This window comes from Amia ocellicauda, chromosome 21, assembly GCF_036373705.1.
Source record: "Amia ocellicauda isolate fAmiCal2 chromosome 21, fAmiCal2.hap1, whole genome shotgun sequence".
Taxonomy (NCBI): domain Eukaryota; kingdom Metazoa; phylum Chordata; class Actinopteri; order Amiiformes; family Amiidae; genus Amia; species Amia ocellicauda.
The window spans coordinates 7711161-7727896 of record NC_089870.1 but is presented as its reverse complement, the minus strand read 5'-3'; the positions used below and the strand labels follow the sequence as shown (position 1 = coordinate 7727896).

Genomic DNA, 16736 nt, shown 5'->3' with positions numbered 1-16736 from the left:
TAATCCGTGTTCACGCTGCCTTTTACAGTTTCTTACTTGAATATTAAATGTCACTCTTGTGCTAAGACTGACTTTCTCAGTTCCTCAGTGGCAATGAGTGACAGTTTCATTGCTGCATGTCATGTATATGCCCAACTGTAGAATTTGTAGTTTTTTTTTTTTAACTACTGGAGGGGTGATCTCTGTTCCCTGTGGAGGGTACCCCTTTCCTTTTTTATTTATAAACATTTAAACAGTAAATCAAACAGTAAATTTCATTTCTTATGATGGAATTTATCCACAACATGGTATCAATAATTCAGGACTGCCAGGTTGCAATAGTGAGCAGCCTTTTCTCAGCCTTTTTTTAAGTGCTTTTGTATTGATGCAAAAATATGACATCTACACACCACATTATACCACACTACAGGGCAGATACTTCATAGAACTACCGTTTTTGTTAGCTGGGACAGGAGTATAGAGATACTAAGTTGTGATTGAATTTGGGGGTTAAACAGTCTCGTTCTAATAAGTGAATTGATTGTCTAAGGTTTCAACCAGCAGAATCCCATTTTGACAACATCCCACAGTTTGCGTAAGGAGGTTTTTTAGGACAAAATACACTTAAGTTATCCAGCTCCACTTCAGAAGTATTATCAAGATCAAGGTCCAACATGCCATTATGTGCCATGTCATTTTAACCCCTAACTGGGTTGTGAAGCTGTGTTAAAAACTATAAACAAAAAAGGAGAAAATGTGATCAGCCATGTATTCAATAAAACATAAAATATGGTTTAAGTAGTTACATTAAAAGAAAGTTGATATAGCAAAGGGAAAAACAAATATTATCCACTTTTTGGTGCTTTTGGTAGTGATAGCTAATACCTGCAGAAGATGAAAGCAGTAAAATATTTACCCAGAACCCACTTTACTTGCACTTTCACAGATTCTCTCATTTAATACCCTGTAGTGCAGGCCTGGCATTTACACTATGCTTGTTGATGTTGTTTTTCAATTTCCATTCGGCTATGAATTCAATATTCTGTGGCATCTGCAAGTAGATTTGTAAGTAGCTCATGGTAGTGTTTGTGGTTTTAGTGGTTCATTATAATAATGAAGGAAACCTGGTTACATCAAAGCGCTGGGCTTGAATGACCAACTTTGACAACCCCAGTAATAGAAGTTTGACTTTCTCTTATTTCTCTCCCACTCCTCCTCCTAACTGTGTTTGTATGATGCAATCCAGAGGCATGCAAGGCAAGCCATTCTTTATGCATGCTGAATGACAACGTCTTGGGCTTTCTTTTTAGAGACTTTCTGGAGACTCTTTAATGCTGTCCTGGCGCCTTTAAGATATGATTATAAACCTGCCAATCAGATTTTTGTTTCCTTTAAATCTTTGTGAAGAATCTTTCAGGTAAACCTCACTGAAACAATAACGATACTTGTGTTCTTATGTAATCTAAGAGAAATGTTAAATCTCACTTTTGCAGAAGAGTTATCTGTGTCTGCATTCAGATGAGTTAAAGGACTTTGATATGGACTATATCAACTGCTCTTAATTGTGTTCCCAGATGTATGCCACAGATAAAGTATAGACAATAACATTTGACTCCTGAATGAAAACATCCTTAGCATAGAGCTCAATGATATGAAATCTTGCTGATCTAACCTTCCGTTGTGTTAACCTATTCATTCTTTCATTCTTTCATTCTGAGGTCAAACAAACATTGTTGTTTATGTTTCACTTTGGTAAACCTCTGGCAGTGGAGATCTGCACTTAGATTGAAGGTGTATTCCTGCTCAGAGGAAGACCCTTAAAGATCTGAAGTGACTCTTCGGGCTCAGAGTTAGAGGACTTCATGAGGAAACTGAAATGCCATTAAAGACATCCCCCAAATTACGTCGTCTCATCTTACGTAGTTCTGCACTTATGTCAGCAACATTGCATCGAGCAGTGCGAGGGAGGGGCCCCAGAGTTTAATTCTGCAATAAGCGCTATTGAAATCTCTGCTAAACAATCATTCTGACTAAATAATATGTTGTCCTGGATTATTACTATTGGTATGTGGTATTTGGAATTTTGTGTCAAGATCGTTCAGTTTAATGTTAGTTTTAGACAAGGAGTGATTTTATATGACTTGGAGTAAGTCACCAGCCTCCAACTCCAATGGATTAATACAATATCTGGATTGAGACACACGTTTTGTATTAATTCCTGAACTACAGCAATCACATTGCACCTTTTGTGCTTGCAATACAGGTAAATCTCTTTCTACAGTTAGAAGATAATATAGTATTCCGCAGTTTACACAAATCTCAAATGAAAACAGTATTCTTTGTAACCTTATCTCAGCTGATGTCGATCGGCCATGCTTGCAGGGCAGAGTCTCAGATCAAGGTGTATTATGACTGCTGGTGGAGACAGATTCTGTATGATCTTCTGATTGGACAGGAAGCCCAAGAGACAAAGGCACAGAAATGTGAAGCACAGATATGTACACCCATCTTTATTGCCACAGAACAAAACTAAACAGCTGATATGTGGAGAAACACTGAAATGGCTTTTGACTTTTAACTCTGGCGGTGGGATGTCTGTGCTTTATTCTGTCAGTCTTTGAACTTCCGTTGGAAGAAAATAAAATTGTGCAATAAGGTAAAGCTTATTTCCAGTGTCTCTGGATTTTCAATTTTAAAATGTCCTTCATGGTCTAATATTTATCCCTTTCATTACAAAACAAGTTCAAAAAACAAAATGCAGTTTTTGCGGCAGAACACTTGCTATACATTATTTTATGAGGTAAACATTGAATAAGGTGACACAACCCTTTTCTACGTAGTCCACATCTTGGACTTCATCCATCACATATTTTCTTGCCTCATACACTTCTTAAACAGGTGCTGTTTTTTGTTTTTACCAGATTCAAAAATACTTTTCAAAGTATTATATCTTTACAAGTATTTACCAGCCATGCTTTTCAGTAACTTTTGCACTATAGAACAGAATATCTTTTCAAATCTATTATAGTCCATCACTGTTGAAAAGTTTCTTCTGTGCTGATTAATTTTGCAACAGTTATTTCCCTAGATGATCAGCAAACCATCCTTCATTAGTTCAAGTTAAATGTTAATTCACAATCACATATATAACAAAATCAATAATTAAAGGGGAAGGAAATTTTGGATCCAAAGAGACCACAATGCAAAAAGGAAAAGTCCTTTTAAACAAGCATTGTAGTAATCTACTTTGATTATAAATGGATATGGAAAGTTATGTCTGGTATATTTAATACAATTTTGAGAGGGATTTTCTGTCTTGATAACCCCAGGTTATATGTGTTTGCTCTACTTGATGAACAGGAAGCTCTACTTTAGCCTGTGTGCCCACTGCTAAGTTGATGCAGATACTGCGGGTAAATTTAGCCCGATTAACTGTGGTTGGCCAATTAAAGAACAGCATGGATTTATTTGCCATAATGGGATTAACCCAACTGTGGCAAGGCTGGCAATAACAGAAGTCAAGCCTGTAAACAAGGAAGGAGGAGTAATTAGACTCAGTTTCCGCGGCACACGCTTTGAAAGAGCTCGGCCTCTTCCATTTTGCTCTGTGGCTTTGACATTGAAACAATGTCCCTGTCAAGGCAGATTTGTGACATTTTTATGGGGCTGCAGTTGTTCTTCGAGTTTCCTTTTTGTGGCCTTCTCTGTCTAGACCACGTTTTTTTAGCTCGAGGAGAGCCGCCACAAAATTGTAGCCTGCGCTGTTCCGATCAACCTTTAATATACCAGCTAGGAAAAATGCTCTGGTTTGTGAAGAAAGACGGCCGGCTTGTTTTCTTTTTGGTGTTGTTGTTGTTTGTTCGTTTTTACGGTCTGTGTAGGGTTATTTGCACGATTGTGTGTATCGCCGTCTAGACCACAAGTGATTCTGCTTCAGCAACCAGGGGAGATCACCTACATTTTTCTCCACTCTTTTTGTTTCTGGTTAAAGTGATTTATTCAGTCTAGTAATTATGTTTTCCCACTGACATAGTGGACAGTTCCCCCTTTTTTCATTTTATAAACTACTGATTTAGGACTAATGCTTTAAACAATACTCGCCAAGATTATCTACATTTGTGGGCAGTATAGCGCAGAATTAAGACACAACAGGAGCTCTTTTCAATAAGGCCCTCTCTAGCCTCTCAGGAATAGCTGTGGTGGAGCCACAGTACCCAGGTCTCTATTACAGCAGTACTTTGGGCCGTGAGAGCTGTTTCTCTTGAATTCTTGTTGAAAGTATCCAAACCCCTTCATTCACTCTTTCATAATGAAGGAACCATTCCATTGCGATTTCAATTGATATCAAATATGTTTTGGTCAGGGCTGCAGTATTTCCCAAGACAAAACATGAATTCTAGTGGGATTTTAATGAGTCGATTGATTTGTTGATTTTAAAGTTTCGTAGTCATGAATCTGCTGGAAAGTGCTTTCTCTTCTATAATGACTTATTTGTTGATGCCATGCCTTATTAGTAATAGACCAGTCATACAACTTTTGCAGTAATTCATTTTTGTTGTTGTTGTTTTGTTTAACAAAATTGACTTTGTATTAGATACACACTATTGAGTGGACCCATGCAGAGGTTTAGATGCTAATGGGATACAGCTGGAAATTTAAAAGATGTTGATAAACTGTAGCCTTACGGCCCTGATGTTTTCACTTTGTTAATATAATGCTTCATATTTTATTTTATATGATATAGTTCTGCTTTTTTTCAGGTTTATCCAACATATAATTACAGTGCAAATCCAGGGGTGTTTACAGTGGCTATGTTGAACATCGCGCTGAAATGTGTGGGAGTGTGACATCATTATAGGCAATTCCACATTGCAAACTCACACCTAATGCCCCAGTGCAGTAATTATGGCCAACAGCAGAACAGAGCAGCTAAAACATCACTCTAATAAACATGTTCAATTAATTAAGCATGAAGTGTGTGTGTGGCTGTTTCATATGAAAGCTTACAATTAGTACTTATTTTAATATTATCAATGCTTTCTACTGCATGCATGTATGCATGTAAAGATTTTTTGTCAGTGAGAAATAATGTGTAACATCATGTTTACTATCAAATAATTTGAGCTGTGGCCAACAGTAGAACAACAAAATGCATCTTCTTGTTCTCTCATTTTCCCGTTTGCGGACATATTTGAAGGTGTTTTGTAGGGGCATTTCTCACTTATAATCCCTTAATAATGGCTCACATCTTTATAGCACAGTTCTTATAATATTTTGAGGAAAGAATAGTTTTTTGATGGTACACAAGAATCTGTGTCTAAATCTAATTTGACATGGAAGACAACAGTTTGTACAAGTTCATTAGAGACTGAATTAAAACACCTGTTTCTTTACCAGGAGTTGATATGTAATGCAGCCAGTATTAAATATATATACAATTAGAGTTCCCTACTCTACACAGTGATCATAATCAGTTGATACAAGGAACTGTATATGACAGCAGTGAAAAGGAAACATGTTTCTTGGGAATGTCTCCTTACCACTGTATTAAACAAATAAATAAAAGTGAAACTCAAATACTTCCCGGCCTTGCTCAGGCGGTGTGTCTGTGGAGAAAGTTGTGAGTGTGGTGTTCAGTAATTACACAGTGGAATTATTTACTTCATTATTAATGACTTACAGATTTGATGGGGGGAGGGGGGAGGAAACAATGTGGAAGCCTGTCGCCGGTCTTTTGCCCCAACATCTTGCACATTTCCTCAGTTTAAAGAAACTGAATACTTTTGTCACACTCCTGCCAAGTTATTGCCATACCTCAGTTCCTGTTTGAGCTTGGCAGCTTGGCACTACAACAAAGCAGAATAACAGTAAACAAGCATTGAGTCGTCCAAAACAAGGCATCGGCATATGTTTAATTAAAAGGGATAGTCCAGAGGAACAAAATGATCAGGTATTGTGCTTTGTCAGACTGGCATCATGTCAGCGGCAAAGCAGCAGCAGATGGGTTGTGGCATCAAAGTAGTGGTGAAAAGGACCTTCTGTGATAGTCGGTTAAAGCAAAGGCAGCGATGGGCTTAGTGTGATGGCATTGGCTGGGCCGCACAGGCATCCTGCTGGGGTGAGGAATGGGTTTGGCTCGACTGCGCATGAAGTAGAGTCATTGCTAGTCTTACTGCGCCTGTTGTTACTTTATTTCATCCAGATGTACATCTTGTAGCCGCATTGTGTGAATGTGAAAATGCTTGTATCAGAGATTCTATCCGGGCCAAGACATACTATCGAAACAAACGCCTTCCCTTTTAATTCAAGGCCAGCAACAAGGGTCTTCAGGTGTCTTCCACCGAGTCATTTTGTCAGGAGTAATTAATATGGGACATAAAGACATTGTGACTTTTTTGATGTTGCCTTTATTAAAAACAATGTTATCATTATCCAGACACTGGCCTGTGTGCTTTAAAAAGTAATCTTCTCAGTGTGTTTCAGCATCATTGGGAAACTTCATTCATTAAAAGATGAAAAAAGGCTCTTTTATGATTCATATAAAACTTATTACAATTAATTATGTGTGCTTTAATTTCCGTTCACTGGAAACCCCACAAATTATTTTTATTAAATGTCATTTGATTTAATTACTCAGTTAGTAAGGTATTATGTAGTATGTATGTATAATTGTAGTAATTCTTGTTTAAAGAGCACACATTCATTTTCATTGCATTTGTGGTTAAATACATGAAAATACATTGAATGTTTGGCAAGTACACAAGAATGGTGATGGTGATGATATGGGTGTTGGCTCCCTTTCTGGTATGATGACGGTACAGATAATCAGAGTTGATTACCAATTGATAATTCCGGAATTGGGAGGTATATAAAGATAACTGTAGATGTAATTTTTTTTAAAGGGACATTGCAAATGTATTGCTCATCCACAGATGTAATTCATGCACTGCAAGTCTAAACCAATAAAATTATCATTCATTTTCTTGAATCTTGTATGACATCGTTTATTCTGCAGTTTAATATATATTCTGGCAAATCTATCACATGAAATTAAATTGTGTCAGTTTGAAAAACAACAAATAAGGTAGGCAACATTTAATTGTTTCTCAATAAAAAAATATGTGTTTAAAAATAAATTAAGTGCAGAATTATTTTTGGCAATCCCGGTTTTGGTCTATTAAAAAAAAAAAAAAATCAATAAACAGTTTGAAATACAAGAATGCATCAAGTTTCTTAGACTTCACTCTCAGTCATGTTGCACTCGACGCTGCCTCGAGGACCACGCATTAACGGCGTCTTTCCCTTCTTTCACAGCTTGTGAAAAGGATGTGCAGATGGTGTGCAAGAACTCCTCGGAGGATCACCTACAGCCTTTTAAAGAGAAGATGGAGAGCTTCCTCTCTGTCGGTAAGTTAGTTAACCAGTGAGAAATGCTCCGCCCACCCTTTTGTTCACTTCTGCAAGGTGAGATGTTTTGTTTTAAATCCTTGCTCCATTAGGCTCTTGTAGACTGAAAACAGAGCGCGTTGCCTAAGCTGGGCTGATGTCACTTGTTTGATCCTTTGCGCAACTGCTAAAAAACGTAGGGGCCAGTAGGGCTGCGCTGATGATGTGTTTAGATGTGTTTAGATTTTCTGTGGGCTCCACAGAACCAGTTAACCTGATTATAACTATCATCCGTGGAAATTAGCATTCCCAAATGTGTAATATTACTCACAAAGTCTTAAGCAATTTGGGTTTTTATGTCTGAAAAGTCTCTGAATTGATTCATGAGAAGACCTCTCGTATATTTACAGAAACTGAGATCCTAGAAGCAGGAGCATAATGATTTAATTTTTTTTTCTCTTGTAAACCATAGTCTGTTTCCACACTTCACTGCAAAAGGGGACTTTGATCTCTGTTTTATATCTTCCAAGAATAAACATTTCCAAAGCACTGAGAATCTTGTAAAAAAAGGAAAAAAGGAAAGGGTTGCACTTAACAGAGCTGTCTACTAAGATGAAGCCCACGCTACCCTCTCTCTGTGCAGCCCAGGGATATGTGCAATGCCACATCGCTGGTTTTACTCTTCGGTTTTTCACGAGATGTGCGATCCCTCTCGGTTTGTTTCTTTTCTCATGTTGAAGTCGATTCATGTATTGTTGTCATTGGGTCGGGCGTTTGCAGGAATTCTGTGACCGCACACAGTAAGCCGGCTCAAGTATCAAAAGCGGTGTTCCTGACAAGATCAGATTGCCATAAATTTGATGCATGTACTATAGTCGCCCGTAAACCTGGCAGGATATCTCCAGCAGAATGCTTGTAAATAAAATATGTTCACAGTGTGACTGTTCAGACCACCAGGCAGAACACTGACATCTCACCGTAATGCTTCTTAAATGCATTTACTCTTGTATTTATTGTGGTTGTCATCATTATTTGAGTGTCTGATCAGAGATAACCCAAATTGCACCTTGTTGCTATGGAATGTATCTTTGCATATTCCTTTTGAGGTTGATAATGGTCTCTTGCATTTTATACTTTCAAAAGATGGCTTGCCAATGTTCAGATTGTAGACAGGGGAGAGATGCAAATCTGATTTTAAAACCATTGCTTTTGGCAATGGTGATGAATACTGAATAAAGTAGCTGACAGGAAAATAATTACTTTTATTTGAATACTTGCCTAAGGAGGATAATAGTAGCTTTATATGTTCAATAACAAAAAAGTTTTTAGTTCAAAGTTTAAATCAAAGTTTTCTTCTTAGAAGACATCTGTACTTACTCTAAATGTGATGCACAAAATATATTACAGTTTACTCTTATGTAGTGCTGATGATGCATTCCAGTGTACTTCACACTGGATACAAGTACGTCTGTGTCCACCAGTTCTAAATAATAATCAGTTCTAAATAATCTTGCTTCAACAAATACGTTTTCAAGTTACACTTAACACTGTGGTTGCATTCCTGATATTAATCCAAACAGCTTTGCATAAACTGGGTGCAAAACAACTAAAAACTGGGTTAAAATGAAAGTCTACATCTGTCAGAAGCTTATCATCCTCAAAGGACCATTGCGAATGTATTTGACTGAACAGTTTGGCCTTGTTCTTTGGCAACTGCAAAACAAAGATTGAACACCAACAGTAAATTCAGGAGTCAGTCAATCAGCCCAGCTGTATGCAAACTGAACATGCTGATTCATTACAAGAGTAACAAGCATGCATGTAAGGCCACTTATATAGTAATTGGACATTCTAAATTATTGTAATTCAAGCCATTTTGACAGCATTTCCACATATAGTTTCCACTTGTATAGTTATTAAACTGAGATTTAATTTATTTGGACCAATCTGTTCTGTTTCCTTAACAACGGTAAGATACTGCCTTGATCAAATTCTGGATTTTTACCTGACGTTATATCTTACAATATTTGGTACTGTAAACTTTGTTTTAAGCCCAGAGGAAGTTTAACATTTATATCCAAGATGTATTTATGAGGTTAGTAAAGGTTACAAAAATAAATGAAAGACAACATTTTTCACACCCCCATACAAATAGTGGTGTCTTTACTCATCTCCGTTTGGATTGGTATTATTTATGTACTGTAGTGTTTAAGAGGTCACCGTCTTATTTGTGGTTTCTTACATTACAAATAATCTTTTATGTGCTTTAGCTTTTCTGAAATGTCTGTGCTCTAGTAGAACTGTACTTAACGGATATGTAAAAACAATAGTTGTTTTCAAAATAATTGGTACCTTCTGCATAATGAATATTAAATTATGATTAAATTGATTATATATTACAGTACTACATCTGGCTTTTAAAGGTGTAAAAACTATTTAAAAATAAACTTGTTTATTCAACTAAATTTGTCATTCATGGTAAGCGCTAAAGATCTTGTAGGGATATCGTATCGAATGTCAACTACAAATTTCAAGCAATCAGCTACAAACCAGATTATAGCACGGTATAAACTATAGGCATCTACAATTAATTGTCTTCCTTATACAGTAGGCAAATCCATCCAATTTGGCACGTTACACTATAAATACTCCCTTATAAGAAAAAACAGGTCTACCACTAGAACCTCTGTCTCTTTACTTGTCTTAATTAATATTCTATTCCATATTTTACGATTTATGTATTTTTTACAGACTCTCAATCAAGGTATAGCAGTGTAGGTTCAGCTTTGCCACCCTTGACTGAAAGGTGTCAATGCCAGCATTGTGTCAAGACATCAGGGTGACTGAGCTATAGCAGACAGAAAGAGTGACATGGAAAAGCCACAAACTCAAAAACAGCAATAGGAGACACACAAGAATGGGCAGTTCTTGAAGTGGTGTGTTTTGAAGACAATGGGTTAAAATCTGAGAAGGCCAGAATGTTTGAAAATAAAATGTAGAAACGTGAACACGCACACACATACAAAAGACAAAACAGAGAGAGAAAAAAACACCATAGTTATCAAAACTAGTTCTAAGCTAGAAAGTTCTGTGGTTTCTTGAGTCCTTTTCAATAACACCTGCATGCAATCTTTAACTCGGCCACTTAAAAACAGTGCCTGCAGCTAAATCATTTTACGCACCATAAGAACACGCTGATGACAAACAACAATGCAGGGAATCAGTGTTTTCGGAAGTGTATGTGTTTATAAGTGAAGCCTTCATTTTCTGTCCGGCAGAGCGGGCACTTTCATCTTTCAAACTGCTTGTGACAGATATAACTGTTAACATCACACAAGGATATCTACATTTTCTAAGATAAAAGAGAAAATTGCACGAATTGCTTGTGGTAGGCAAGAAATATTGTAAAACAATAGCCTCCTTCTAAAAAAGATGCAAATGAGGTGTCCAAGCAACAAAATTGAATCCACATGTTTTTTAGATATATAACGAACACGGAATAAATATGATCATTGAAGAGTCCTAAAAATGTTTTGATGTGCTCTTAGTCAAATACATTTACAACAAAGGCATGGTAATCTCATATATTTGTGTTAGAGCTCTGGCATGCCAAACATCTGCGATTTTATAGTTTTTTTTTGTTTTTGTTTGTATATTAACTATTAAAAATTGCATTCCATAAGAAAGAAAAAAAAATGTTGACCGAGAGAGAGAGACCAATAAAGAGAGAATATACAGCCCTCAACTGTGTCCAATACACATAGGTTAAACATAATAATAATAATAATAATAATAATAATAATATATAAACAAAAACTGAACCTATTTATTTCAAATTTAGCCTGTGGCTGTAATTTGTCATGATTATTGATGGCTTGTTCCTGTATTTTATGAAGAAAAATTACATTTACTAATGAAAAAATATACAAATCTGTTCAAAATCATTCTTAAACTAGATTGAGGCTTATAAAAACTCAGTTCCCAACAGTGTTATATATATATATATATATATATATATATATATATAAAACTGTAATTACATAATCATGATGCTACTTGAATGGCCTGTAAAATTAAAATTAAAAGCCTTAAAAGTACCTATAGGCTATAATTCTTGCTGGTTGAAATTCCTAATGCTTTCTAAATTACCTTTTATTTTTGTTTGTCTATTTTTTCTATGGGAACACAACAAAGAAAAAACAGATGTGCACCCCCCAAAAAATACATATATTATGCATAAATCCTTGTGTGCCGATTCTGAGCTGTGAACTCTACAGCAGAATCTTTCAAGTATCTGTTTTAATTTGAGCGCTTCAATGTTGTGGCGCCAAGTGCCATATGCCAGAATAAAGTCAGTGTGTGGCAATAAAAGGGAACCTAAGCACAAAAGAAATGGCAGTGGCCGTTAGCGGAGCACAGGGCTTGTGTAAATCTAATTGAGAATTAATCTCAGGTATGTCGAAGTCCTGCTGAGAGACTACAGTAAGTCAGCGCCCTGGCTGGTCCATCAGAAGTGGATTAGCGTGAGAAGAGAGGGAGATCCTTAAAAGGGAACAGTTTCAGAGGAGGGGGTGGGGGGTGGAGCAGCCCTCGACCTTCAGACTTCGATCTCAGGGATCACCTGAAGGAGCATGTCCTAAAATCTCCCTGCTGTGTGGCCTCGGCACATTGGCATACCACCCGGCTACCACAGAGAGGAAAACCCTCTAACTAGTGTAATAGAAGAGGGCTTCGTCAATCACTGTTTATTACGTGTAACAAGCTGGACAGGGGAGGGGGTATGACTGTGCCTTTTGGGGGAAAAAATCTCTGTATACATGGATTTGACATTTTTGTTTAATTTTATTTAGATAAAGATGCGTCTCGGAAAATGTTCATCCTTTAAAGAGAAGCTTACCAAAATGCCGGCCAATTTTCACCAACTTTCTAATGCTCTTTACTTTGCGATTGGTGAAGAAACCGTTTTTCTTGTGTGGCCTGTTTATTGCAACACGAATGAATGACCGCAAAAGAGGCAAATTCACAACAAGGCTGAAAGGTGATCTGAATGTGACCTAAACCTGGGCTGTTAAATTGAGCACTTCACTGACAACATTTTGCAGTGAGATATGACATCTGTATTCATATTATTTTTAAAAGATATGCTGTATATTGAGTGTTGTGTGGGGTTTTGTTGGTTATATATTGCTTCAACTCTATTGCAAAACCTAAACCACAGTCGGCGTTTCTGTGCAGCCTTTTTGTGGTCAACATAAAACCAAAATTTGTTGTTTAAATTATTTTCTCTGATTGGAAAGATGCAGACAAGTTCTGGGATATTCAAATAGCAATATATGCTGGTAGTGTTAACTAACCATGTAGATTGTCCATATTTGGATTGTTCAAGACTTATTACGCAGCCTGTCCTTAGGTTTATGCACTACTAATAGTAGAACCTGTCTCTTATGTATTGTGGGAAGAGAAGTATGTCCTCACAATGCCTGGAGAACAGGGACACACATTGGCACACATTTATTTATTTATTTGTTTATTTAAAGACAAGGCTGTAATTTAAGACAATGAAAAGTAATCCTCTACCAAACATGAAAGCTGTGATTTCATGATTAGTCATCGTCTTGTGTTTTATTGTTGAATCATTAGTAGTATTTCCAAATTCATCATCCTTTCTGCTCGTCGTGTTCTGTAGAGCTGAAACAAATTTCCTTTTCCAGTCAGCAAATGATAAATATTTTCTTTTTATAATCCAGACCTTGTTCTGTTGTTTGACTTTGCTGACAAACATTGAACGTCCTTGTTTCACAGCAACATGAAACGAAGGGAAACGAAGCCTTTTCGCAGACAAGAAATCTTCACAAAACCATGAGTAACTAATTGAAAACAAACATGTCATCCTGGGATGATGATGATTCCTTCTCGTTTTGTTATGATTTGGCATTAAAGCTACATAAGAGATTAAACATAAAAAGAGGTGTGGAATGTCATTGGTGTGAGCTCTCTTATTCTTAGATTTAGATGTCACCCTGAAGTAAATGTACAAGTCTGTTGCTGTTTGCTGGGGTTTCCCCCATTAATTAGTAATGACTGCCGGCTGTCTGTTTGGCAGCTCTGCCCGTTCCATGGGGTTTGACAGAGAACAAAAACATGTGGTTTGATTTAACTTGTACTGTTATTTATAATTCCTTTGGATGCATCAGCCCTTACCGTAAAGCTCATAAGTGAGTAACACATTCTGTTCTTTGAGCCGACTTGTGCCCTTACCAAATTAGCTTGGTGTTATTGTCAACTGGCATTCCTGTTGAACAAATTGTTAGAAATGTTGTCACCGTCAAAAGATTAAAGATCACCTTCCTAAGTAACTCCTTAAAGGACAACAGAGATAAAAACTGGGATATACAAATTGCTTTGCTTTACAACGGTCTTTAACCGTTAACCGAGTCCGAATCACGTTTTTGTTTACGTCAAAGTCTCTCTAACACAGTGATATTGAGATTACAAAATACAATATTAGAAATGCTATAGGTTTAGTTAAAAGTATTCAGATGCTTGTTACTAGTGTGCTATTCATTAAATGGTTGTTGTACTGCACAAGTAAGGTACAGCCATATACAAGCAGGTTTCTTTTCTGGTTGGCTGGTTTCAGGGCTGTGACCCAAAAAAATAGATAGCAACATGCATTAATTGTTTATTTTCTCCAGACTGCTAGGGTTGTTGTGTTTATAAAGATGAGCATTGTAAGTATAATCTGAATATATACCAGCAGGGGTATATCGATATACTAGCAGAAATAACATTGAAAAACGAACGTGACTGGTGAAGGCTGTGATGATTGCACTGTTGGATTAACCCCAGGTTACTTCAGAATCGTAACTAACTAGTTTGGTAAGTGTTTCAGAGTTTTAAAGCCCTAATTTATTATCCTTCTCAGCGTGTGAGTCTCATAACTTTCTAGTTAGCCACTACTGGTTTCATGTTTACAGAGAGAGAGAGAAAAAAAAAATCACACGTCCAACTTTATTGCAAATCTTTAAAGCCTTCTTGCCACCTAGATGTACTGATACAGGGCTACCTAAGGCGCCAGTAGAGATCAGGCGTGGCCAACTGTATTGGTCACGGCCAGCCTCTTTGAGTTACTGTCATTCACTTGTACACTCTCTCCTTTTGACCTTACAGATGGTGTGTGCCATGCTAGTATCCCACTTTTGATTAGAGTTACATTTGACAAATAAGCTCACTTAACCAAACCCATGTAAAAACTAGCCACAGTACAGCCTTTCCCAGCAGTCTGAGCTGTTCTTTGAAAATTCTGGGAGACTTCCCCCTCTTAAATCTTCCGTTGGGAAAGGTTCCCCCATAATTGTTAAAAGGATGAATCTGGAAAAATCCAATAAATCTGAGATCACAGGCAGTTTCTGGCCCTAGATAAATCCTTGCACCTCACACTCACTCGATGCACACATCTGCCTTCCATTTAGGGGTTTTACATGGCAGGAATGCATTCGAGCCCATGGTTCTCAGCTGAGGCACCCTGCATAAGTCAGTGGATAAGGCCCATGCCACACCTGAGCAAAATCAGCACTCTCATCCTCAAGACACAGTAGACGCTGACTTTACTTGAGCTAATATTAATCTTATACTCAGTAATTTTTGGTGGGTTTTTCTTGTTGCTGGTGTTTTTTTGTGTTTTGGTACTGTCCAATCTCAAGAGACAACTTTGAAATCAGATTTATGTCCCTCCAAATATTACAACTATATAATTACACCCACACAAGTCCCCACCTTTGTGACGATTTTGTATCTTCATTTTGGTTTTTTTTGTTGTTGCTTTTTTGTCAGGGGTCAAAGATGAATAGAAGTGGGTCAATAGTGTCAGTTATCACGTCCGTATATGAAATCCTCTGTTGTGATTTCTGTTCTCACCTGAAATCTCTTTATTAATTCTTGACTTTAATACTTTTTAAGAATGTGTCCATGCAGAGATCTTCAAAATGACGTTCACTGTTCAGAAGTACAAACAGAAAGTGACTAATGACTGACAATAACTTGCAACAAGAAATATGAGGGAAATTGTTATCTTAGTTTACTTTATCGTGGTTCTGAAATCCCAGTTGAAGGAAGTAAGGATGTCTCAATAGGTGAGCACTTTGTCAAAATAATCAGACAATCAAACATTAGCATGTTTTTCAAACACCGGATGTAGGAGAGCATATTACTCACTGTGACAATAGTTTGATTTTATCATATCTTTGTCTCCACAGTTATAAACCTGCAACTAATGTTGTTGTTATTATCATTTACAGCCCAAAAAGAGCATGCTTTGGAGGAAGACCATCTGAAAACTGCCCAAAAAAGGTATTATGCCATATCCAAAGCTATATTATATTTTCAAATTATGTACTACTGTATTTCTAATTAGAATTCCTCTTTTCCTTTTTCTTTTTTAACAATACATTGATCTCTCGTCAGGTATAATGGGTTATGCTAAAATTGAAAAGGTATTTTCTGGTACTTATTTTTAGAACAATATTCATGTCTAGTTTATAGACATATACAGTTCGTAGCAAATACATTAATGTTTGGGTGAAAAAACACATTATGCTGAATTCATACAATGTAAGCGTTTTCAGCTGCTATAATCATCAATTACATTATACTAAAAATCCATTAAATCACCCTAGAGTGTTGCTGGTTTCTATTACAGCACTTTAAAGCAGGCCAAACTCCAAACTTCAATCCGTTTTGTAAATTGTAAATGACAAACGCAGTGCTTGATGGGGACTTTTTGTTTTGCCAGAAGTATTTTGTTTCTACCCAGTGGACACCAGTCATCAAGCATGGGTTTTGTAATTTGCAAATTGGCAGTTTGATCGAAGTTTTGATTTAATCCAGGCCATAGCTGGTAGAGAAGATCTGTCATAATTGAACAGCAGAGAAATCAAAGCACTCTTTAAAAATACATTCACAGCTCCAGCTTTATGAGAATGCTATTCATATTGTGATATATATTCACAAACAGACACACAACATTTTTAGTATTTTTAAGTGTTGCTTATTAGTCAATTATGTAACTTTCAAGCATAAGTACACGTTTACTCCAACCATAGCATAAAAACATTGATTTAATATTGAACAAACAATATTGAAAAATATATATACTGTATTAAACTTATCGCAGTTTATATTTCTATTAATATCCTACTCTTTTCTTAAGAAAATCATTGTGCATTTAGAAAAAGGGAACTTTGCCAACTATAATTGATAGTTAGCGTGGTGTAGCTATCATCAGTTATTTAGCATGTTGTGTGCAGATAAGAACCATCCATCTCTCAGAATCAGATAAGTAATGCTAGTAATTTGTATACTTGTCCAAAACA

The 16736-nt window shown here is 36.6% G+C and overlaps 1 protein-coding gene across 1 annotated transcript in view; it reads left to right on the top strand.

Annotated features, from left to right (window-relative positions):
- The window catches only part of LOC136716732 (formin), a 74195-nt gene that overhangs the window by 41763 nt on the left and 15696 nt on the right, over nucleotides 1-16736 (top strand). Inside the window, exons 13-14 of the mRNA XM_066694085.1 lie at nucleotides 7294-7386; nucleotides 15663-15714. Coding sequence (XP_066550182.1) covers nucleotides 7294-7386; nucleotides 15663-15714 — 145 coding nt within the window. The remainder of the gene's footprint in view (nucleotides 1-7293; nucleotides 7387-15662; nucleotides 15715-16736) is intronic.